This window comes from Brassica rapa, chromosome A09 (genome assembly GCF_000309985.2).
Source record: "Brassica rapa cultivar Chiifu-401-42 chromosome A09, CAAS_Brap_v3.01, whole genome shotgun sequence".
NCBI lineage: Eukaryota > Viridiplantae > Streptophyta > Magnoliopsida > Brassicales > Brassicaceae > Brassica > Brassica rapa.
The window spans coordinates 6,798,757-6,823,590 of record NC_024803.2 but is presented as its reverse complement, the minus strand read 5'-3'; the positions used below and the strand labels follow the sequence as shown (position 1 = coordinate 6,823,590).

At 31.9% G+C, this 24,834-nt stretch overlaps 1 protein-coding gene and 2 long non-coding RNA genes across 3 annotated transcripts in view; 1 reads left to right on the top strand and 2 right to left on the bottom strand.

Moving 5' to 3' along the window:
• Positions 1 to 1,925, bottom strand: part of LOC103837929 (ATPase 1, plasma membrane-type) — a 5,805-nt gene extending 3,880 nt beyond the window's left edge. Inside the window, exons 1-3 of the mRNA XM_009114320.3 lie at positions 1,730 to 1,925; positions 364 to 483; positions 27 to 263 (exon numbers count right to left, since the gene is read on the bottom strand). Of these exons, the coding sequence (XP_009112568.1) occupies positions 27 to 263; positions 364 to 483; positions 1,730 to 1,771 (399 nt within the window). The 5' untranslated portion in view covers positions 1,772 to 1,925. The remainder of the gene's footprint in view (positions 1 to 26; positions 264 to 363; positions 484 to 1,729) is intronic.
• On the top strand, positions 518 to 19,471 carry LOC108869861. Its single transcript, XR_004451814.1, has 2 exons — positions 518 to 1,864; positions 6,786 to 19,471. It is a non-coding gene; the product is annotated as an uncharacterized LOC108869861 (long non-coding RNA).
• Positions 6,973 to 24,834, bottom strand: LOC117128506. The gene is made up of 3 exons (XR_004451815.1): positions 24,823 to 24,834; positions 22,677 to 22,688; positions 6,973 to 7,600 (listed from the first exon to the last, which is right to left on the bottom strand). It is a non-coding gene; the product is annotated as an uncharacterized LOC117128506 (long non-coding RNA).

Genomic DNA, 24,834 nt, shown 5'->3' with positions numbered 1-24,834 from the left:
AGTCATAGCATTGTGCAACACATTACCTTAGTTTTAGGAGCAAGACCAGCCATGAGAGCAGCTGCAGCATTTCCAGCATTGTTTTCTTCAATGAAACTGATTGTGGAGTTGATAACAAGCAGACAGATGATACCAACAAAATCTTGCCAATCCGGAGGTCTGCCATCACCATTGGCCAAAGCAATGGCCATGATGGCCGCAGCTTCCATAACCCATGAAAGCGGATTCCACATGAACCCCAGAAACTTGAGAATTTTGCTTTCCTGTTTATTTTCAATGAATAGATTTAACCTCGTTAGTTCCCTACAAAACCAAAAGCTTTCTATCATCAGAAGACAGCTAATGCTTAAGTCAAACTCAAACCTTCTTCTCTTCGAGCTTGTTGGGGCCAAAAATCTGAATCCTGTCCTCCCCTTCCTGCGTCGTCAACCCTTCCCTTGTACATTTTAGCTGCTGGAAAACTTCCTCGATCGGAATTTTCTCCTGAAAATCCAACCAAATTTCAATCAGTAATTTATCATATAAAGGATTGGTGTAACATCTTCATACAAAACATAAAAGGGTAAAAAAAAAGTCAAAACTTTAATAGTTTCATACAAATCTCAAGAAGTGGCGTTGACTCAAGTTACTGACAATGAAAGTTAAAAGGAATCTGGCAGTGGAGGAAGCAGGGGACCACCACCACGCCGACTACTAATACTAACAATGCACGTGTTTAGAGACGTGTAACACACGCGACTCGTGATTCCCTCCACGAAAGGTGGCTACTTTCCGGCGTGAAAGCCAAGGTCCGGTTAAGGGTATTTCAGTCATCAAACCACCGACAACTAAACTCAAGAAACGAATTGATTTTTACAGTCTACGAGGCAATTCAAAGTAGGTTCGTTTGAATAACGTTTTGCTAAAAGTCAAAGAAGCTAAAACGGGTACATAAAATTCTAAAATTTCTAAATTTCTTAGAGAACCAAAATTTCATTTTTCTAAACTTCTAAACCTCTCGAGAACCAAAATTATAAAAACTTTAACTATTTGTATTTTTATGGGTGGAAAATATAATATTTAAGGAGCTGGTTTTCAGAAAAGGTATAAATAAAAAATAAATAAATAAATAAAGAGTCTTTCACAAGCAAAATAAAATAAACCTTTTAATTAATACATGAAAAGACTTTATTGCGACGTAGCTTAGCTTCACCACTAAAAGACGCTCTGTTTTTCTTTCTTATCTGTTTTTTTTTCAAAGATCAGTGTCTTCACATGTGTATAGTTTTGCGTGGATCAACTTTTTTCTTGATGAACAGTAACAACTGTGCTTTGTTTTAGGGTCTAATTAAATCTCGAATAAAGTTTAGTTTTTCACTTTATATCTCGAATAAAGTTCATGTCTTTTATGATCAGTTTCCCTAAAAATTCTCAAGTTTTTATCTTTATCAAAACAAAAAATATTTATTGAAAATCCTTGAAAATAGCAAGTAAAATCATCTGAAAATCAGGGGAAAATCGTTTCGAAAACTTCCCAAAATTAAAAAGAAAAAAAATTAGCATCCTATTCAAGAATAAGAATCATCAGACAACGAAATCATCGAAAGAGAGATCTTAACAACAATCATGCAACAAGGAAACGAAACAGATCTATCTATTCTCTCAGTCAAGCAAATCGTCGAACACTTTGAGTGCATGATCAATCACAAAACCATCGATTAAGAGAGAAAATTAGGAAACGGAACCATACCAGATCAACAGTTTCGTTCTTGATATCCTCGAGACCTGACATCTCTCTCCTTCGTTCACGGAGATGTCCAAAACGGCGTCTCCCTCAGTCGTTTCACCACTCGATCACACACACCAGAGAGAGAGAAGTATGCAGGTTATTGGTTATATAGGATTTGATTCTCGGTATAGTAAATGTACATAACCGGTTTGTTCCGGTATAGTTGTTAGAGCCAACTGTATATATTACACTTTACGTCATTTAATAAAGCTAACAGAAATTTTCCCCTTTTGGCATTTTCCTCTTCGCTCTCTCTGTCACCATTGATGAGCTCCGAAGGTCTTTCTGTTCATATCCTATTTAACTAATATGGTATCAGAGCAATACGCTTAGCTCGTACGCTCTTGATTTTGTTATCTTCTCGACGTGATTTTGTTTTCTCTCGCTTTCTTCTTCATCAACGATGGTTATCGCTAACATCCGCCGTAACAATCGCCGATCTACTCGAGCTACACGTGCTGGAAGCTCCTCAACCCTTCCTGATGCACCGATCGTTCAGTCTCCGTTATGGGATCCGGATAGCGTTCATTCACCACTGTTTCTCCATCACGCCGATCATCCAGGTTTATCACTCGTCTCTGTTTCTCTGGATGGATCGAACTATGGTCAGTGGAGCTCCGCGATGAAGATAGCTTTGGATGCGAAGAACAAAATCGCTTTCATTGATGATTCTCTTCCTCGTCCTGAAGAAGGTAACCATCTTTTCCGCATCTGGTCTAGGTGTAATAGCATGGTCAAATCATGGATACTGAACACAGTTTCCAAACAAATCTACGGTAGCATCCTCTCCTTTAACGATGCTTCTCAGATCTGGATGGATCTCCATAATCGTTTCCATAAGACCAACTTGCCTAGAACCTTTCAGCTTGTTCAACAAATTCAGGATCTACGTCAAGGATCTATGGATTTGTCTGTTTATTATACTACTCTGAAGACTCTTTGGGATAATCTTGACAGTTCCGAAATCTCAGAACCTTGTGCTTGTTGTAACACCTTCCATTGTGCGGGTCAACGTCAGGCTCAAGCCAAGGTGGATCGTGGTCGAACAATCAAGTTCCTTGCGGGTCTGAATGAGAAGTATTCTATTATTCGTGGTCAGATAATCATGAAGAAACCTCTTCCAGATCTTGCTGAGATATGCAATATTTTGGATCAGGATGATAGTCAGCGTCTCTTCAACACTTCTGTTGTTCCTGCGGCTTATCATGTCAACTCACCAGCTCCAACATCTCCATTACACGGCACTCAGAGTGTTCCCTCTACTGACTCTCTATCTGTCTCTTCTAATGGTCTGTTGAATGCTTTTCAGAAGAAGGATAATCGTCCTACTTGTTCCCACTGTGGTTATGTTGGTCATATAGTTGATCGCTGTTACAAACTACATGGCTTCCCTGTTGGTTGGAAGAAAGGTAAACCATTTCATGGAAAACCTCCGCAGTCTTCTCAGTCATCACCTGCAGTCACTGCTCAGGTTTCTGCTGCAGAGAAAGCCTCCTCTGGTGGCTTAGACGGTCTCGTTGGCAATTTGTCTAAAGATCAAATCCAGAACTTCATTGCTTATTTCAGCTCTCAGCTTCAAGCTCCCTCTTCTACGTCCCATTCCTCTATGGCCTCCACCAGTCAATCATCTCATCCATCTGGTATTTCTTTTTCATCTCCCACATTCAACTTCATTGGTATCCTCACTGTATCTGAATGTGTGACAAACATGCAAACTTGGATTATTGATTCTGGTGCGACTCATCATGTGTCTCATGATAGACGTTTATTTCATGAGCTTGACATCTCTGTTACACCTCATGTAAATCTCCCTACTGGTCATCCAGTTACCGTCAGTGGAATGGGCAGTGTGGTTATAAATGATGATATCACTCTGCGGAATGTTCTGTATATTCCAGAGTTCCGTTTGAATTTGATAAGCATCAGTTCCCTCACTACAGATCTTGGCTCCCGTGTTATGTTTGATCCTGAATGTTGTCTCATACAGGATCTTACCAAGGGGTCGACGATTGGAAGAGGTAGAAGGATTGCAAATCTATACGTTTTGGATGGATCTACGGCTTTGCTTGAAGACATTGTTGCTCCTTCTGTTATTGCAAATACTGTCCTTGATGCATCTGTTTGGCACAAGCGACTTGGTCATACTTCTTTTACTCGTTTAGACTCTATCAGTGATGTACTTGGGATTTCAAAACATAAGAATAAAGGTCTCATACACTGTGATATTTGCCAGAGAGCTAAACAGAAGAAATTACCTTTTCCAACTCGTCAAAATATGTGTTCTACTCCCTTTGAACTTTTACATATTGATGTCTGGGGTCCCTTCTCTGAACCTACACAAGATGGTCACCGCTACTTCCTCACAATTGTCGATGACTATTCACGTGTGACCTGGATATATCTTCTTAAGCTCAAAAGTGATGTACTTAAGGTCTTCCCGGATTTTCTTTCTATGATCGAAACTCAGTTTACTGCTCAAGTAAAGTCTGTTCGCTCAGATAATGCTCCAGAGCTGCGATTTGATGAGTTATATAAACAGAAAGGGATCATCTCCTACCACTCCTGCCCGGAAACTCCTGAACAGAATTCTGTGGTTGAGCGTAAACATCAACACATCTTGAATGTTGCTCGATCTCTTCTCTTTCAGTCCAACGTTCCTTTGTCTTTCTGGGGGGATTGTGTTCTTACTTCTGTGTTTCTTATCAACCGAACACCTACACCTCTTCTGGATAACATGACACCGTTTGAGAAGCTTACTAATAAAGCTCCTGAGTATCAGCATTTGAAGACATTTGGATGTTTATGTTATGCTAGTACTTCTACTAAACAGAGGAATAAGTTTGAACCTCGTGCTCGTGCCTGCGTATTTCTTGGTTATCCAGCAGGATATAAAGGATACAAGTTGATGGATCTTCAAAGTCACTCTGTGTTCATCTCACGCAATGTGATGTTTTATGAAGATTTATTTCCTTTTCTCCAGGGGTCTCTCTCGGATGATGTTCAGCATTTCTTTCCTCATGTTGGTATTACTGACCCAGCAATGTCTGATCCTCCGCTTTCCCCTGAAGCTCAGGCCATGCCTTCATCATCCTCACGACGAGTTTCTAAACCACCAAGTCATCTCCAGGATTATCATCTTTATTCTGTTAATTCCTCTACAGCTCACCCCATTTCCAACGTGTTATCCTACTCTGCTCTTTCTGACCCTTACATGATTTTCATTAATGCAGTCAACACTATTCCTGAACCATCTACTTATGCTCAGGCATGTAAGTTTAAGGAATGGTGTGATGCAATGGGTATTGAGATAACCGCTCTGGAAGACAATGATACATGGTTGATTTGTTCTTTACCAAAGGGAAAACGAGCAGTAGGATGCAAGTGGGTTTATAAAGTTAAGCTGAATGCGGATGGTACATTGGAGAGGTTCAAAGCTAGACTTGTAGCCAAGGGCTACACGCAACAGGAAGGTTTAGACTATGTTGAGACTTTTTCACCGGTAGCTAAACTCGCTACTGTCAAGCTATTGATTGCTGTTGCAGCAGCCAAAGGATGGTCACTCTCTCAACTTGATATCTCTAATGCGTTCTTGAATGGGGATTTAGAAGAAGAAATTTATATGACTCTTCCTCCCGGATATTCTCCAAGACAGGGGGAATCTTTTCCTCCTAATGCTGTTTGCAAACTCAAGAAGTCTTTGTACGGACTAAAACAAGCATCTCGCCAGTGGTTTTTAAAATTCACTGCAGCCTTACATCAGTTGGGTTTTACAACTTCTTCAGGTGATCATACATTATTCACTAAGAATTCTGGTAATGTGTACATGGCAGTGCTAGTATACGTTGATGATATTATCATTGCTAGCAGCTGTGATAAAGCCACTGCTCTCCTCAAACAAGCCTTACAATGCTCTTTCAAGCTTCGTGATCTCGGTACTCTCCGATACTTTCTTGGTCTTGAAATAGCGCGATCTGCGGCTGGCATCACTCTATGTCAACGAAAGTACACTCTCGACTTATTGACAGAGACTGGTCTTCTTGGTTGTAAGCCATCATCCATTCCAATGGATCCTAGCTTCAAACTCACTTTAGAAGATGGTGATTTACTTCCTAATGCTGAGTTATATCGTCGTCTTGTGGGAAAGTTACTCTATCTCACATTTACACGGCCTGATATCACTTACGCCGTTCATAAGCTTTGCCAATTCACTGCTGTTCCTCGTGCACCGCATCTCCAGGCTGCTTACAAAGTTCTTCATTATCTTAAGGGCACAGTTGGTCAGGGTTTATTTTACTCTGCCATGTCTGATATGAAGCTTTCCGCATTCGCTGATGCAGACTGGGGTTCTTGTTCTGATACAAGGAGAAGTGTTTCAGGTTTCTGTATGTTCTTTGGCACTTCTCTCATTGCTTGGAAGTCAAATAAGCAAGATACAGTTTCTAACTCTTCAGCGGAATCAGAATACCGCGCCATGGCTGATGCTGTTCGTGAAATTATGTCATTCCGATTCCTCCTTGAAGATCTTTGGGTTGATGTTTCTGATGCCACACCTCTGTACTGTGACAACACTGCAGCTATTCATATCGCCAACAATTCAGTGTTCCACGAGCGGACGAAACATATCGAACGTGATTGTCACATTGTGCGTGAAAAGGTCAAGAAAGGCTTCATCAAAACGCTCCATGTTCGTTCTGGGAATCAACTTGCTGATATTTTCACCAAACCTCTTTTTCCTAATCCATTTCGACATATCTTAGGCAAGATGGAGTTCATTAACATATATGCTCCATCTTGAGGGGGAATATTGGTTATATAGGATTTGATTCTCGGTATAGTAAATGTACATAACCGGTTTGTTCCGGTATAGTTGTTAGAGCCAACTGTATATATTACACTTTACGTCATTTAATAAAGCTAACAGAAATTTTCCCCTTTTGGCATTTTCCTCTTCGCTCTCTCTGTCACCATTGATGAGCTCCGAAGGTCTTTCTGTTCATATCCTATTTAACTAATACAGGTGAAACGAGCTTCTGTTGCAAACCTGAACGTCTTCTCCTTTTTAAAAACGACTTGAAACGACAGGGTCCTTCATCGTTCTGGGCTCATGTGGGTCCCGTACCAGACTTTTTAATTTACCCTCGTTTATTTTATTTTATTTTATTCTAGTTTGGGCTCTTTACACCTTTGATTATGGTTTGGTGTCCATCAATGGTTCTTGATTTATTACTGGATGCCTTCTCACTTGGAAAACGTATTTGACATTTTATATCTCGTTTGAATAATTAGAATCAGATATTGGGGTTGTTGCTTTGGTGCTATGCACAGCCAAAATTTAGTCGAAAATCTTATATATCAATCAATTAAATTTACTTTCTTTTTCAAAATATGTTACCGCAAAACTTTTTTTAGAGAATTAAAATATAACTGTAAAAATATTTATTTCCAGAGAAAAAAATAGTGGTTTACAAACTTACATCAAATAGATTGTGGAACCACCGTAGCTTAGTGGTTATGGTTTAAAGGCTTCTACACCCAGGGCTCGGGTTCAAATTCTAGACTATGCAATTTCTTACAGATTGCACAGGAAATCCAGGTTTCAATTCCCAGAGCAAGCGATTTATTCAACAATTATGCGATTACGGAAGAAAGGCTTACAAGAGTTTCTCAACATGGTGCAAGTAAATCCGGTCAGGCGTGATCTTCATAGGACGGCTCAAATGAGACAGTTAGGCGTAGATCCTCATAAGGCAGGTAGTATTGTCGGTAATCGAATCGTCTTTGTAATCTTTCTCTTAATTGTAATATCTAAATAAATCCCCGACAAAAAAAAAACTTACATCAAATAAGCTACAGAAAATAATTATTTTTGTCATCAGCAAACACACAGACTCATGACGACTCTGCAAACCAATTTGGTAGCTCTAAATTCATATGGATGACAAATGTCGGTTGTTTTCTAGCATTGCATGCAAAACTATTCGTCTTTGAATTCACCGTTTTTGGTATATAAGGAGTTTGGAAGAGTGAAAACTGCCTTTCAAAATCTTGATATCTTCTAAGGAATTAGTAAAAACAGGCAATTCTTCACCAATTAAGAACAATATGTTGCAAATGTGACATGATACTGACGTAAATTCTTCAGCACTACATTTCTCAAATAAGCGCTCTACTTCCGGATGAAGGGGTGAATGACTAGCTCGAGTATTTTGTGCCCCCAATAATCCATCGAAATCTTCTAGAGTGTTATACCAACCTTGTCCCGAATGTAAATCCTTATCTTTCCACGATCCATCTATGAAACACCATCAGCCTTAAATTCCTTTGCTGCTTAAATTTTTCTTTACGGGTATACACCCTGATACGATTTCCAGAGAAAATGCTTGATTTTTGGTGGACAACGTAATTTCCAACAATATGCCTTAAGAGCATCAACCGAGGGTCCATATAGTACTGGTGGCTTTTCTCCGTCAGGATATCCACTTCATTTAGTATCCAGATTTCACCGTATATTTCTCATTATTCGTAAAGTGCCAACCATTTCTCTCAGACATCTGAATCCTACTTAGATGCATACTCTGAACAATTTGTATATCTTGAGGATCCACAAGAGACTGAATTGCATGTAAGTTCCATGTACGTGATGTCGTGTTGATGAGGGAATCCACTGCAAGATTGGGAAGAAATATTTTGTTGATTACTATTTGTTGGTCCTTGGCGAGTGGTTGAAAACCAAGGATCATTCCATACTGAAATAGATGATCTAGATCTCACCCTTTTGATTAGTTTTTCTATAGTAAATAAATATACAGCTTATTTTTTCAGAAAAAAAATAAGAAGCTACAGCTCATTTCAAACACCCTTATTATCTTTTTTTTTGGTGGTTGAGATTCAAATTTTCTTACTTGTTTTGATTTTGGAACCGATCGATGATGTAATTTATACTATTTTATAAAATAGAAACTTTAGAATTTAAAGCTGTAAAATTTAAGAGAAATCAACACGGATCTCGTGATGGTAGTAAGGGAACGAGCTTGGAATGTCAACATGTTTCCGATTTTGATCGACATGTTGCAATAAAATTAAGTCACATTGTTTTTAAACAATCACATAAATATAGGTCATTGCTTTCTGTCCATTTGAATTTCTGGAGAGAGAAAAACTATCTTATGGACTGCAACTTCCCTGAATATTAGTATGGACCCTTCCATAGACCATGAATACCAGTTAATAAAAAATTAAAAAAATTCCAGAACTGTCTAAATTATTAAAACATAAACATTTTAAAAATCTAGTATAAGAAGATTGTTGAACCTATGTATAACTATTTGTTATTATTTTTAGTCCTACTATTAGTTCTTCTAACTATACAACATTTTACATATTTTAAATAAATTTTGTTATTACTCCTCATTTCACATGAATACGTGATAAAACTTTTTCTCTAAAAATATTTCAATACCTAGTGTTATGATTGTTGGGAAATCACATTATATACCATATATGATGTTCAATAATGGACTTATAAAATTTAGACATTAATTATTAAAATAAGTTAGCATATATCATACAACATATTATACCATATCATTTCACATGATATAGCACCAAATTTTGAAAAATCAAATCTGATATAAAAAAAACTTTACCAACCCATCTGTTAAAAACAAAATTATATATATATATATATATATATATATATATATTATGTTAAATTATTATTATTTTTAAATAATTTATAGTATAATTGTTTTATCTAATAAAATTTTTAAAGGTATTAAAACCCTATAAATCTATACTATAGAAACATCCAAAAATATGCTAAGTAAATCTCAAGTCTCACCAACTCAACAAATGTAACTCTTATAAAATGTAAAAAAAATATAATGAGAGAGAACATGCATGAGCATTTGGGTTTTTGGATCGGTACGAATTAGTTCATTTCGGTCCAGATCTGAAATTCTAGACATATGGAACTAACTTGATGTTTGAAAATTTTCGGTTCATGTACATAATTCAAATAACTGTAAAATACCTATTATTTGGGTACTTAAAGTGTCCAGCTTGGTTCGGATATTTAAAAACCAAAAAAGACTCTAAGTATCTGAAAACCTGAAAATACCAAAAAAGACTCTAAGTATCCAGACAGTTAGTTAAATTGGTTCATTCTTCTCTTTGGTATTAATTTAGTAAGATAATAAAATATTAAAATATAAAAATTCATAGATTTGTTGATTGGTACCTTTCATGACACAATTTAAAAAAAAAGGAAATGTTAGTTTCGATAATTGTTACACATATATTTCTATAGTGGCCTCTTCCACAAAAAGGTTTAGAGAAAAACTATTCTTTTATTGGTCATCAACATAAACAAACCTAACTAAAATTTTGCAAACTAAACTGGTAATTTTGCATCCGTATGAACGATGAAAGACTGTTTTTTTTCTGACACATCGCGCAAGACCGTCTGTCCTTGTATTCTGCGTCCGGAGTATATTAATAAGCTCTGAATGATGAAAAATTCCTTGTAGGATCTTGATGGCTTCCAAATAAGTTGCAAAAACATATCATTCTTCTCGTGCTGAAACCATCTTCACCAATTGAGAAATAATCTTTTGCAAATGTAACTTGAAACTGACATAGATTCCTCATACATTCTTTTGTCCATATGAGAGGTTATATCTCTGAGTGTATTGGTTTCGTATTCCTTTCTCCCATCAGTCCCTCAAAGCCTTCTAGCGTATTATACCAACCTTTTTCCCAAATAATTTTCCCGTTCTTTCCAGGACTCATCTGTAAAACACCAACGACCCGAAATTGAAGGTAAATTTGTCCTTTCCATCTCCATATATTGGGTGATTCCTTGTGTTATTGAAGCATGTGCCTCTATCCAAAGTAGTGATTCAGTTTCTGCTATATTTAGAGTATCTCTAGGGTCAACATATATATTACTAAAAACCTTGTTATTCCGTCTTTTTCAGATATACCATAAAATCCATGCAAATTGTTGATCTTTCATGTGCGAAAAAACCTTCCAATACAGATAATCCATGTTTGTAAAGAGCACCCGATAAGGAAAAGTGTTAGAATTTGATGGAATCTTAAAGATAGCCCAAATTTGAACTTCCGGAAGACAATAAAAAAACACTTGGTTTATTGATTCCTCATTGGCTCAACATTGTGCACACTAAACATCACCTTATAATTATATACCTCTGGCACACAAATATTTCTTTACCGATATACATTCCAAGACTAACTACCATAAAAAATAATTTATTTTCGCTGGGCATCAAATTTTCCAAGAGAAAGCTTTTAATAGGTTGACTGTGGGACCGTGCACTGGTAATGATATTTCTCTGTTTACATATACTCCTTCTACTTGATAATCAGATTTCACTATATATTTTCCATTATTAGTGAAATGTCATAGATCTTAATCTCTGTTCGGGAACACGCTAGACGCTAGTCGAGCGGTCGGGTTGGGCCTAGCGCTTAAAGAAAAAATCGGGGATCGATCAGAAATTATGCGGGGCAAAATTTTTAGATTGTTTACTATATTATAAAACATGTTAATCTTTAATTGTATATAACATTAATATATTTTCAGGTTTAAGACTATATAAAACACACATATAGAATATATAAACTTAATATAGTGTAATTTTTATCAAAATTATGAATATAAATGATATTTATAAAATTTTAGATCAAAAAAATAAATAAAAATATTATTAAAAATAAAATAGAAATAATTAAATAATTAAAAAAAAGATTAGGCAGCTAGGCAATCATTTAGGTGGTCTAGGCAGAGAAAATTAGATATCCAGTTTTTAAACCGATTTGACATAAATCAGGGTAGAAGAGTGAGGCGTAGCGCCCAGACGGCCGATTTTTAGAACAGGGATATTAATCAACCATTTGAATCCAACTAGGTGTACTTTATATATTTTTGCATCTCCTGGATCCACCAAAAACCAAATTACCTATAAATTCCATGAATGTGATGTTGTATTGACGAGAAAATCTACCGTAAGATTCGGGTATAGATTTTGTTAATTACTGTTTGTTGGTATCGGACTGGATGAAAATATTTAGATGACATGGGTCTTGTTACAATTTATAAAGATATTTATAAGAAATTAAAAATTTCATATATTTGTAGTCATATGTTCTGAGTTTCATTATTGTGTGGCTTTAAAGGATGTTAATGAAGCAATGGCTCTTCCAATGTGCCTCATGGCAAGGTCAGCAATTGCTGGAACGATTCACATGTTGTTAGTATTATTTTATTTTACATTTGACGAAAGTTGTTCCTAACATTATTTATTCATCGATATCGCTAAGGAGGTATTGACTTCTGATCATGTTGGGTCCCTCAATAATGCACCTCCCCTACGTATTTGTATTTATATTTTCATGAATTCGTTTTTTTTTTGTTACTGAAAAGTAAAAGCCCAAACTATTAACTACGTATTTGTATTTATAATTTCATTAATTCGTTTTTTTGTTACTGAAAAGTAAAACCTATTAACTGTTTTAACCAAAGATCAGCAGAATTCTGGATTTTTCCTGAACCGATGAAACCAATTTTTTTTGGTTTTCGATTCATTTTCGGTTTGATTCAGTAAATTTAAAATTTTGATTTTCGCTTCAGTTCGACAATTGTTTACTTCTTCTTTTTTCAAAAAAAAAAATTATAATCAAATCATATAAAAATTTAAACTTGAAAACTAAATGTAATCAAAATTTCTGTATTTATTTGAATTTTTGTTAAATTAATTTTTTTAAAAAAATTGGATTATATTATGTAGGATTTTCAAAAACTAAAATAACTGAATTTTGAAGCAAATTTAATTTCGAAATAATTCAATAAAATTTAGGTTAAACTGGACTAACTAAAAACTTAATTGAGCTAACCGAAAACTAAACTAAACAAACCGGATAAAACTAATTAACTGAACCCGAATGCCGAAGCAGAAACTACTTTGCTTGTCAAAATTTGAATTGCTTTTATATTCTTGGAAATCTTGGTGAGGCACTGGTAGAAATAAAACTGGAAACAACGACTATAGTTGTTTTTAAAATAAACTTATAAGTAGAATTGTTGTTTCTTTTCCCTTTCTATATACTATGAACCATTTAATGATCATGCATAATAGCAAAATTAATATTCGATAAGATTTTTAGAAATTAATATTTTCCGGATAATCAACAAGATAGAGTGTGCGACGAGCTTGCAACCACGAGTTGACCCATATCCTAATGAGAGAAAATTTGATAATTTAACACCAGAATTTATCATCAATCCAATTTTCTTAAGTTAACATGATCTTTCACCATTTGTCCTTTCTTCTAAACCTTACTTAATAAACAAATAAATCTAGATTCTATTGACCGATTTATATTTCTGAATAGTTCTAGATTTTATCTAATTATAAAAGTTACCAAAACTAGTATATACCCCCATTTCGGCAATTTCCTCTGTATCGTATCTAATTATAATAGTTACCAAAACTAATTATAGAAGTTACCAAAACTAGTATAGAATTCTGCAGACATGTACGGTCTCTCACGCCTCAGTCAAACTCGAGATAAGTAAAGAGTTGAATCAGTGGAATAGATGAGTTGAATCAGTGGAATTCCTTACTGACTGCAAGCCTGTGATAGATGAGTTGAATCAGTGGAATACTGCAACAACCATCAAGATTGTTCGTAACACAGAGATCACCTCTATGATCCAGGACATTGTGGAATTTTCAAATATAATAGGTTTTTTTTCTTCTTATGTTTCCAGATCACACATCAGTGAAGTTGATGTATTAGCTAAGAAGGCTAGAATTAGTAAGCAAAACTATATTGTAAAATGGTTCTCCTAATTAATAAATGAAAACGTTGACAAAAAAGATGTCACTTTTTGTGGACTTCAAAAGAACTGTATAGAAACCCCCAAGTTGTAATGTTTCTGTAATTGCATATAACAAAAATACGTATATTATTCATAGGGGTTTGAAATAAGCAACATGAGAGAATATTGTTTCTTCAAAATAAAAATTATAAGAGATTAATTATTACTCGATTAATTATTTTTTTTGCTAAATAAAAAAAAATATTTTTGTTGTAAAAAACTGTTTAACCGATCATTCTATTCATCTCATGACCTACTACTAGTAGCGGTAGATATCTCATCTTTCACGAAAGAAAAAGTTTCTCATTTTAGTATTTTATGACTTAAAACACTTAACTTTTACCGTTGGTGAATCTATAGACGGTTACAATTAATTCGAAACAAACGTCAACTGTCATTGATTGTGGTGCCTAGGGTTTAGGATGGGGACGTCACCTCTAAAACGTGAAACCTTACGGGACTGTTACTCGTTACGAAGCAGAAGAATCTTTTTTTTTTTACTACTAAGCTTTTAAGGAGCTGTCAATTACGAAGGTAACAGACAGATGCATCCAATCAAATCTTGCCATCTGTGCGGTCCACAGTAAATAATCGACGTGAAGAAAAAAGGAGAAGAAAAAAGAAAAAGGCTATGTAGATCCGTGGTACTAACTACAGCTTCTGTGATTTTTAATACAACAAACCTAAATCCATTGAAACTCGTGATGTGTGAATCCACTTGAGCGTTGTCCAAAAAAAAAAGTGAATCCACTTGAGCCAGACTCATGCAAAATATAATTGCTAAAAAAAACCAGTTAAAATAAAATACTTAAAACATAGTATTCCTTTGGGATGTTCAGGTTTAGAAATATAGGATCTGTTCATGAATTTTATATATTCGAATCGAGTTTGGTCTAGATCCTCAGGAGTTCAGATTGGATTCACAGAATCGTTTAGATTTGAGTTTCGAATATTTTGGGTATATATTAGTGGCGGAGCTAGATCTCACTTTTATAGAGATCATTAGTCATTTATTGCATGTAAAAAATACATAGAGAAGACTTGAGTCTTGAACCTGTGACATATGGATCAAAAAGAGCGATCTTCACCAATTTACCACACACAAGCCTAAAAACTTGTATTTATTGATTTCATGTGGGTCAATTGACCCCATGTCTCGAAGAGCCACTGGTATATATCCGGTTCATATCGGATTTATATATAGAATACATGATATATGAACTACTGCAAACAGATCCCTTCAGATATTTTGTAGAATTAGATCAGGTTTATATTCTGGTTCAAATTTTCATATCCTAATTTTTTCAGCTAGCCCTGATTGGTGGTGCCTAGGTATTAGTTAAACTGTTAAGCACCCTTTTATAACCCAAGGTCATGTTCTAATACAACCAAAACATTATGAAACTGATTACATATTGTTGCAATGTTGTTTACAATATTATTTTGGGAAAAAAATGGATACAAACTTTCGTTGACTTTTATGTGATTTTTAATTTTTGCATTGCTTATTGTTATATCATTTTTGGGCGATCGAGTCTTCTCTGATTCTGAAGATAACATAAAATTAGAATACAGATGATGAAACATACATACGTATATGTATGTGCCTGTGTGTGTAAAGGTTGGCCAAAGAGAGAGAAAGATCGGGCAAAATAGAACCAAGTCTAAAATGAAGATGGGTCATTGAGATGATAGACATCATTTAGACATATAATATTAGAAAAATCTAAGCTTTTTTGTCCCATCTTTCGGTTTCATGAAAGAGACCACATAACATATGATATGTTTATCCTTCAGTTTTTCTTTCTGCTTCTGCACATGTATATGTAACCCACGCACGCACACAAATATATACAATACAATTAATTGTAGAACAACAAGAGTCCAATAATAGGATGACATGTGCACCAATTATATTCATGTAGTTCAACACATTATAGCAAAGTATGTCAGTGGTTATTACTTTACATGTCATGTTGGGAAAACTATAACAAGATATTACTAAGTCCAAGTTCAGTGGATTGAGAATAGCAAATTCTATACTCTAAGAAACACATAAAAATGATAAACTTTTGTGAATTCCATAGTTCTCCATTTTTTTTTTTAATTTGTGAATTTATCCTAAATAACATCATTTGTAGCCAAAATTCATAATTATAATAATTTTAATTATATTAATTTTCTAGTTAACCTAAAAACACTAAATAATAATTTTCTAGTTAACCTAAAAACACTAAATAATGCTGTGTTTTGTTTTGTCGAAAAAAATGTTGTGTTTTGTTCATATTTTATTATTACTATTTTGTAGAACTTCATAATATATTTATGAATAGCATGCACATTAACGAGTTTAAACTCATGTTTATCATATGACAAATGCATAATTCAAAAAGCCTTTAAAATGAATATTACAAAACCCGACCAATACTAGCTATATGCAAGTACTGTCACTTGTTTTGGAATCCTAAATTTTATTTATTGATCTTTTTTGTAATATCTAAGTTTTATTTGGTTAAAATACATAAACGATATAATTTTTTGAATACGAAACATTCTGATGGTAGAAATAATAAACTCACTTTTAAAAAAAGATCATTAATTTGGCTCGAAACAGTTAGATTTCGATGTTATACATTTAAAATGCATAAGCAACACAGAGTAATATATATATATATATATATATATATATATATATATATATATATATATATATATATATATATAATCGAGCCATCTCAAATATCACTTTATAATATAATGTTGTACAAAGACCCATTGTTTTATTCCTATTCTTAAAATACAGTACATATGATTTCATAAGGTTGTTAATTTTTAAAACAAATTAATAAACGTTCAAAAACCAAATTGTAAAAATGTTCATAAAATTTTGTAGCGTAAGATTTTACAAGAAATATCATGAAATATATAAAGGCTTTGTATGGAATTTTATGATATATCACAAAATATTAAGTTTCATAACCTGTCTATAAGATAGTTACGAAAATATTATAAACTTTCTAAATCAGTTTATATATAATGGTATTAAATATATTAATAATTTTTCTAAAAATAATATCAAATAAAGGGTAATTCTCAAACAGTTATAGAATTTGGAGATTTGAACTCTCTAAAGATTTGTTTGGGTTTTGGTCAAAAATCTCAGAGTTATAAATACCATAAATATATTAAATAGAATAAAAAGACTAATATGCCATCTTTTGGTAATTAGAAAAAAATCGTTCAGATTTTTATCCGGCTGGTAGTAAATTATTTGGTGAAATAGTAAACCATTTATATAGGTAGGTAACATGTCACTGTTGGTAGAATGCTCTTACTTTTTTCCTATCTTTAGTGTTCTTTATTTCCAAGTCAACCAAGGAGACTAAGGTGTCCAGTTTCAGAGCAAAATAGAATATTATATATATATATATATATATATATATATATATATATATATATATGAACCAAGAGATTAAAACAATAGAAGCATATAAAATAGATAAGATAAACATCGGCAGACTTTCTACTACATTACAATTATGGATGGGCACGGATAGAATATCCGAGTTTTTAGGGATATTCATGATCTGATACGTTTCGTCCTAATAAATAATTATCTGATTTGATTCGATTAGTAGCTATCCAGATAAATGGTGTCTCGGATATTTGAAATTTTTTAGATATTTAACGGATATCTGATTCGATCCGTGCAAATAAAATAAATGTAATAAATAAAAATATTATAAAACTTATATAAATATAACATTTATATAAATTATATATATAATTATTAAAATATATGCATAAAAAGGATCAGACTAGATATCGGTTTCTAAAAATATTATAAATTTGTGATTTGCTTTTTTTTTGTGCCGATATTATTTTTGAAAACTTTATTTAAACGGATACTATATATTAGTATTTTATTTGCTTTGTAGATATGGATAACTTGATTTTTTTTCTCTTCAAATCGAACGAATAACGAATCAAATCAAAATTACGGATATTTTGCTCGGGCCTAATTCCAATGAATCTTTCTACTTGATGACTAAAAAAGTATAAGAGTTGATTAGTGCACTGAATAAAAAAGGAACCCAAGTGGCTGTGAGGGGAAAATGAACCAAATAGAAGTGATCTGACTAAACAATTGTTTTATTATTAACTAAATTTTGATTCACGCTTTCAAATCGTGAATTTTTTTTTGTCAAACAATATTATTTAATATAAATTATAATTGTATTCCTAATTTTTGTATTTAAGTTTACTAAAAATTTATTCATACAAATTTTATAACTTGAGTTTCTGTACTTAAAAAAATAATAGTACAAAGTCATTTACTTTGAGAACTAATATAATCGTATTTTAGGCTGTGAAATTAATTTAAATACAAATTATAAAAAATTAAATTATAGTTATTCGATTAACTAATATGTACTATAACGTCATGTTATAATTTTAAAATAATATTTTATATTTAATAAAGTTATTAAAGTTATCATTGTAAGTTTAATATATACTAGGTGTCGTACTCACATATGCGGGCATAATCTTCTTAAAAATATTATTAGTTTAAATCAAACCAGTACGATAATCATATTTATCTCTTCAAAAAAAATTAATCATAAAATTATTTATATTTGATAAAGATTTTTGTTAAAAACACTCAAACACTAAAAATATGATAGAAAAATATATTTATGCAAATGTTTTTACCTGATTAATATTTGATTACAGATTGTTGTATATCTTAATTTAAATATTTTATAATAGAAAAATATTATTTTAATATAAAACACAATATATATGAATTATCTTATTTAAAAAATGATATTATTAACATAAAACTAGTTTTAGTTATATTATAAAATATGTAAAAAATTCACTAAGATAAAAGCACAATATATGAATCGTCTTCTTTTTCCAAAATATGATATTATTAATATAAATTCATTTTTAATTATATAAGAGAGTATATATAAAAATTCATTAAGAGTAACAATGACATTAACGAGTTTAACTTTTACCCTGATAGCTCTGTTGCGAAAAACCACTTCGAAAATTTTGATAAAGATTTATGTTAACAACAATCAAATACTAAAAATATTTTAGAAAAATATCTTTATGAAAATGTTTTTACCTGATTAATATTTGATAATAAATTGTTGTATATCTTAATTTAGTTACTCTATAATAGAAAATTATTATTTTGATTGCATTAAATATATATATTTTTTTAAATATGATATTATTAACATAAAACTCGGTTTTAATTATATAATTCATTAAGATAACAACACAGTATATGAATTGTTATTTTTTAAATATGATATTTAATATAAATTATTTTTAATTATATAATAAATATATATATAAATTTATTAAAGGTAACAATGATATTAACTAGTCTAACTTTTAACGTGCGAGCTAAGTTGCGAAAAATTACTTTGAAAATAATAGTATAGATTTCATTGTTTTATAATATTTTGTTTTACGGAATATCATATGTACATATGAAATTTATTCGGGTGATGCATAGATGAACATGTGATCATGTGGTATTCAATATTATTCATGCGTAAGGAAATATTCGGGTGATTCAAAGCAAATATCTCAGGACCTAATTGATTTCTATACACATGTTTGTGTGTAAGTTATATTCATAAAGGCAATAGACAATTATGGCACCACTATAACCTAATTTTATTCTTCTTGTAAATTTGTTCATATATATTCTAATTCAATTGTGGTATATGATGCATGTGTATTCTTCTTAAATTTATTAGAAGGCCATTACTCTAGCGATGCCTGTGCATCTGCTTATGTACCCACCACTTTCTCGCATCTCTTTATAATCAAACTATATTTTTTCCCATGTCTGTTTTTTTAAAATCTTATTTCTTGTCCAATTATGCATCAAACTAAAGCAGATACATTATGGTGGATCTTCTCAATCGAATCACATGATATTTTTTATATTATGATTGTTTTGAGTTTTGAAAGATACAAGCTTCGAGAATTTTTCAGTCCAAAAATACCCAGATGCTTCATAACACCAAGAATTTCAGTTAAAGATCATGAAAAGGACAATGATACAATAAAATAAAACTAAAATGCCTTTTTAAAAAAAAAACAACTAAAATGCTTGGTGTTTCTGTCAATTTCATCAATCCTTTAGACGTGTCTCGTGGCACATAAATAACATATTCAAACATTTATGAAAGTGTTAATAAACCTTTGAATTTGTTCTGTTTCTTTTAATTTTCTGAGTAATGAAACGGCTGTTGCCAACCTTATGGCTTTCGGTGTCATTCTAGGAACGCAAAGACTACTTCCTTCTTCTTCTTCCTTTTTTCTCTAAATATCTGGCAAACGTACGTACGTGGGTTCTGTTAGTTATAAATTTTAAGAGTTGATTCAAAACAATCCTAACTCTTAAGCCTACATCGCTTAAGCCTAAGGGACACCGGACATATATATATATTGTTTGTGGAGGCTACATAGATTTGCAAAAATTAATGTTACACCTATTATATATTTACCCAAAGCTAATACAAATCTATCTTATTAAAATAGAAATAGAAGTACTTTTAAGAAATGTTTAGAAACATGGATAGTAGTAAAACAATAAAATCACATTGTTTGGAAACATAAATAGGAGTATATTAAAGAAAAAGAAGCAATGAGCTTATGTTATTAAGAAAAATTGGAAGTCCATTATATTATGAGAAACTATATATTTGGCCCCAATTTAATTAGCTAAAAACATCTTTTGTCTAAAATAATCATAAAACAAAATTTAAATTTTATATACATATTTTAAATCAAAATATTAATTTAAAATTCATTTATATCAAAAATTGATTCAAAAATATACATATATTCAAAAATTGATTTTTACTAAAATATTTTCCAATAATCATTATTAAAAAAATGTTTTAAATGTATATGACAAAAATAAAATACAAAGCCCATTGCTTCAAACATCAACTTAAATTATGGTTTTATATTTCACAAGTTTTAAAAATATAATATATATGATTGTTTATAAGATGGTATGCATAAAATACTATTAATTATATAATTACTTATATGATGGTACTTATAAAATATGATTAATTATATGATGACACATATATGATATATAACATTGACATAAAAAATAAATATATTTTTGAAAAAAATAATATATGGAATATTATATTATACTTGTAAGAAAAAGAAAATAACATTTAATACAAAATAAAAATATAACACTATATACTTACAACAAATATATATTTATATAAAAAATAAATTAAACACCCGTGTGGATGCACATGTTAAAATCTAATTCCAATTAAAAAATCTGCAGTAGCCAGTAAAAAACATGTAAAATGAAAACAGGTCTATATATTTGACGACCAATATATAACTATAACAACTATGATATACATTTAGCTGATTTGAATTTAATGTGTTTTGCAACTTGTATAAGTATTGTCTACTGCATATTCCACATAACTTCTGCAGATTACTCAGTTTATAACGTATGATATTTGAGTTGGTCATCAAGCCGTCTAAATTACTCAAAATAATCTATGTTTAATTGACCTAAATAATCATGTTTTCTTACTAGAAAAAAATGTCGTTAGGATGTTTAGCAACCATCTAAATTAGCCTGCAGAAAAACAAGAGGGTGATATTTAGAATTTCTTACAAAGAAATCATCAAAGTCACTGATTTTGATGCTTAAAACAAAATTTTGAATAGATTGAAGTGACTCGGCTAAATTTTTTTTTTTTTTATAATTTACTGTAGATGTTAGCCTCATTGTATGTTGGAGCTTCAAAGAGATTTTGTGTCAATGGACCCAAAAGGAGAAGAAAAAAAATTGTAAGCAAAAGCAAATGGAATAATAGTTCTATTTATCTTATAAAGAATTATTGGCTCTTAAAGAAAGGGAGGTTTGTTGATAAAAAAAAAGAAAAAGAAATGGAGGTTTATATGATATATGGAGCATCTTGAGAACTTTGATTTTGTGTTGGATTCTTTGATTGTAACCAAAGATGTACACTTTTGTGCCCACTTCTCACTTTCAACTTTTTCTAATGGCAAGTTTTCTTTTTATTATACACATTTTTTTTATTATTGCTTTTCATCATGATGACAAGTTTCATTCACAAAACGCATATATTTTTCTCAAAGGTTTATGTGAGAAGAATAATCATATAACATTCTTTTGTCCATTTGCTCTCCAACTTTCAATGGACTAGCTTTTCTTCTTATCCTTTGTTTCCGCACTTCAAGTGTCTTTTTCTCCCACCCCATCATTTGAATCTGAAATCAATTTTGATTTACTAGTTATTTATGAAATTGCTGGTATATATGACATGTTTTCTTGAGTTTGGCACTTTGAGTTTTGAATCTTTAATATACAAACCATACGTAAATAGGTCAAATGATATGTTTAAAGACGTAATTTAGTTTGAAAAATGGTGATTTACTCCAACAAGTCAAACCACACATGTGTTACAAGAAGTTGTATATGGGTCAAACATCCCTTCGAAACAAACAAATGTCTTTTGATTGAATGATTGGTTATACATAGAGAGCTTTAGAAACGGATTAAACCCCACTTACTAAACTTCGCTGAGGAGGCTTGGACTTCGTATACCGACCCATATACATAATCCGTCGACCATCCATGGCTCAAGAAAAAAATTGTACATATTATTTGGGCCATAATTCCATCTAGACGGGACTCTTAAGCATACAAGGGTTCTTTCTTGTTAAACAAGAAAGGAAACCTTCTTTTTTTTAAAAAATTATTGCGAACATAAATGATCGTCTTTATGAGAAATACTTTGCAGATTACAAATGATTGTCTTGATAAGCTCGTATAAGGTACCCACATGCATAATGTGTCGATCATCCATGGAGCAAGAAAACTGTGTACATATTATTGGGCTATTAGGCCATATAGTCTGGACTCTTAAGCATACAAGGGTTCTTTTCTCGTTTCACAAGAAAGGAAACCTTCTTTTTTATTGTCAACGGAAATGTTTATGAGACAGGCTTTGTAGTTTACTGATGACTGAGGACAAAACCCTAGTATCTACCTAATTTCATGATCTTGTCTGAATAAATAAACATAAGGATAGTAATGACTTCTTCCTTCTTCTCTTCTAATGTTCACTTCAAAAAAAGATAACAGCAAATACTCTGCATAATAAACAGCTGATGCCAGAAATGGAGAAACTATTAGCAAATGGTGATATGATAAAATTGAAAGACTCTTTTTATAGCCAATCTTCTAACCTTCCAAATGAACATATGACTTGAAGTTATTTCAGTTTTGCTACTCAGATCAACAGACTTAGCTCGAGTCCACAAGGTTGTTGCCAGAAGAACATGACACACAACCTATAAATCATGAGAACCAAACCGTTATCACTCAATCAAATGAACTGGTTGCAGTTTGATGGGTAGAGAAAGATTGTTACCGAGATGACTTTGCTCCATATGAAAGGAGACGTGGCTCCAACCAGAACGGCAACAGCGTAAGCCATTTGTAAGTAGTGAAACACATGTCGAAAACGCCTGTACTTTAAAAAAAGTGTTTCATTTTGCTCCAATCTTAGTTCAACATGAGAGTTTAAAAAAAGTGTCTTTAGTTTTGATTTTTACCCCTTTTTGACCTAGAGTTACAGAGAATGATCGGATTCCTCCCCTTCAATATCAGGTATATCCTGCACCCAAACAATAGAACTCCGTCTATGTATAGGAGTAGAATGCTTTGCTTTGAGTGTACACAGAGTTAACCATCTTTGCTTACCTTAAACAATGCAATAACGACAGAGAAGAAGCTCATAAACGCAGTGGCGAAAACAAGAGGCCTCGTGAACATGACCGGTCTTCCAAACACATGGGTCTACAACAAAGGTTCACAGCTTTTGGTAACAAAAAAGTGATGTTGATGCCTTGATGGAAAACTTCAACACATAAGGCAAATGGGTTTAGTACCTGAATATGTAGATAAAAGGCGATTTGAAAATGATAGGACAGCGAGGATACATATTGCTGCAGCCAATGCAAATATTTTCCACCGCAGAAGTGGCAACTGTTTGCAGTAGGAAGAAAATAGAAACCGAGACTTCAATAAGAGGCAAATCCTCAAGGTGAGAAACTTACTTTCATTGATAAGAGTATGCAGTACCGAGCATGAAACTCACAAAAAGAGCCCAGAATAATGGCCATGAACCAACAATCCACCCAAGCCAGAAACTCTATTAAGTTCAACAAATCATATTATTATTATTATTATTATTATTATTATTATTATTAATATTATTATTATTATTATTATTATTATTATTATTATTATTATTATTATTATTATTATTATTATATCTAAAGCTATAAAGTGGGAAAAAAGTATGATATCCTGATACTATTGCAATGCATGTTTTAATAGAATATTAGGATATAATCCGCGCTTTTAAAGCATGGAATTATTTTGTTGTAGACAAATTTATTTACATGTATGTTTGTTCTTAAATATGTTTAAGTATGTGCATCGAATTTTTGGTTCCATTATTGTATTTTTGATTTTCGGTTTGAGTCGGTTATGGTTTAGGTCCAAATTTGAATCTAATTTGAACTTTTTCAAAAACTAAAATTACCAACATTACTTAAACATATGCTACCAAACATTAATGGACAAACATGATTTACAATCTATATTTATTCATATTTGTAAAAATAATTCAATTTTATTAAAATTAAATTTACATGATTTTAAATTGTTTTTGTTTACATGATTTCAATTTATATATTTCCAATCAAATAATTTTCATAATTTAATAAATTAATTTTATGATCAAATACATGAGTAGACTTCCCAAGAACGCTTTTGGAAGAAGACTTCATTATTTAGAGAAGACTTCTAAAAGCTATAATAATAAATGTGTTCGTAATTAGTAATGTAATATTACTATAAATCAGTGTTAAATAAAAGGTTATTATAAAACAAGAAAATAAAAATTATATACTATTTTTATAAATTTTATAATTATATTCTGTATAAGTGCTATATGAATTAAATATGAAAAAATTATATTAAATAGGTAAATTAACAAAAAAGAAAAATTTCATTTAAATAAATGATCACTCATCATTAAAA